At 44.3% G+C, this 564-nt stretch overlaps 1 protein-coding gene across 1 annotated transcript in view; it reads left to right on the top strand.

The window, feature by feature from the left end:
• Positions 1-177, top strand: part of LOC106337900 (chaperone protein dnaJ 10-like) — a 4,881-nt gene extending 4,704 nt beyond the window's left edge. Inside the window, exon 6 of the mRNA XM_013777002.1 lies at positions 28-177. Coding sequence (XP_013632456.1) covers positions 28-177 — 150 coding nt within the window. The remainder of the gene's footprint in view (positions 1-27) is intronic.
• The last annotated feature ends 387 nt before the right edge of the window (positions 178-564 follow it).

Here is a 564-nt window from a genome sequence, read left to right as displayed (position 1 = left end):
GATTGCTGGAAGTTGAAAAACAAGCAGCAAGGAAATCAAGAAGAAAAGGTGGATCGGGTGACTCTCACCGAAGATCAGTTTCTCATTCTTCTTGAGGGTGATGCCATTAATGTCACATGCCAGGACACTAGTTGGGTGATTGACAGTGGAGCTACTGCTCATGCTACATCACAGTAGGATTTGTTTTCTACCTATACTACGAGTAATTATGGTTCTGTGAAGATGGGGAATGATGCGATGGCTCAGGTTGCTGGCATTGGTGATGTTTGCTTGCAGACTAGTCTTGGTACTAGACTGGTGCTTAAGGATGTTAAGCATGTTCTTGATATTAGGATGAATCTGATATCGACGGGAAGACTTGATGATGAGGGCTATTTCAGTTTGCACGGCGGTGGTAAATGGAAGCTCTCTCGCGGTTCTTTGATTGTGGCTCGAGGTGAGAAGTCTTCATCTTTCTATTGGATGCAGGCTAAGGTCTCCAATGATGTTGTTAATGCAGTGGAGAATGATAATGCCATGGAGTTATGGCATAAGAGACTCGGTCACATGAGTGAGAAGGGAATG

This window comes from Brassica oleracea, chromosome C4 (assembly GCF_000695525.1).
Source record: "Brassica oleracea var. oleracea cultivar TO1000 chromosome C4, BOL, whole genome shotgun sequence".
In the NCBI taxonomy this organism is placed as follows: Eukaryota; Viridiplantae; Streptophyta; class Magnoliopsida; order Brassicales; family Brassicaceae; genus Brassica; species Brassica oleracea.
This window is presented reverse-complemented; position numbering and strand designations above follow the sequence as displayed.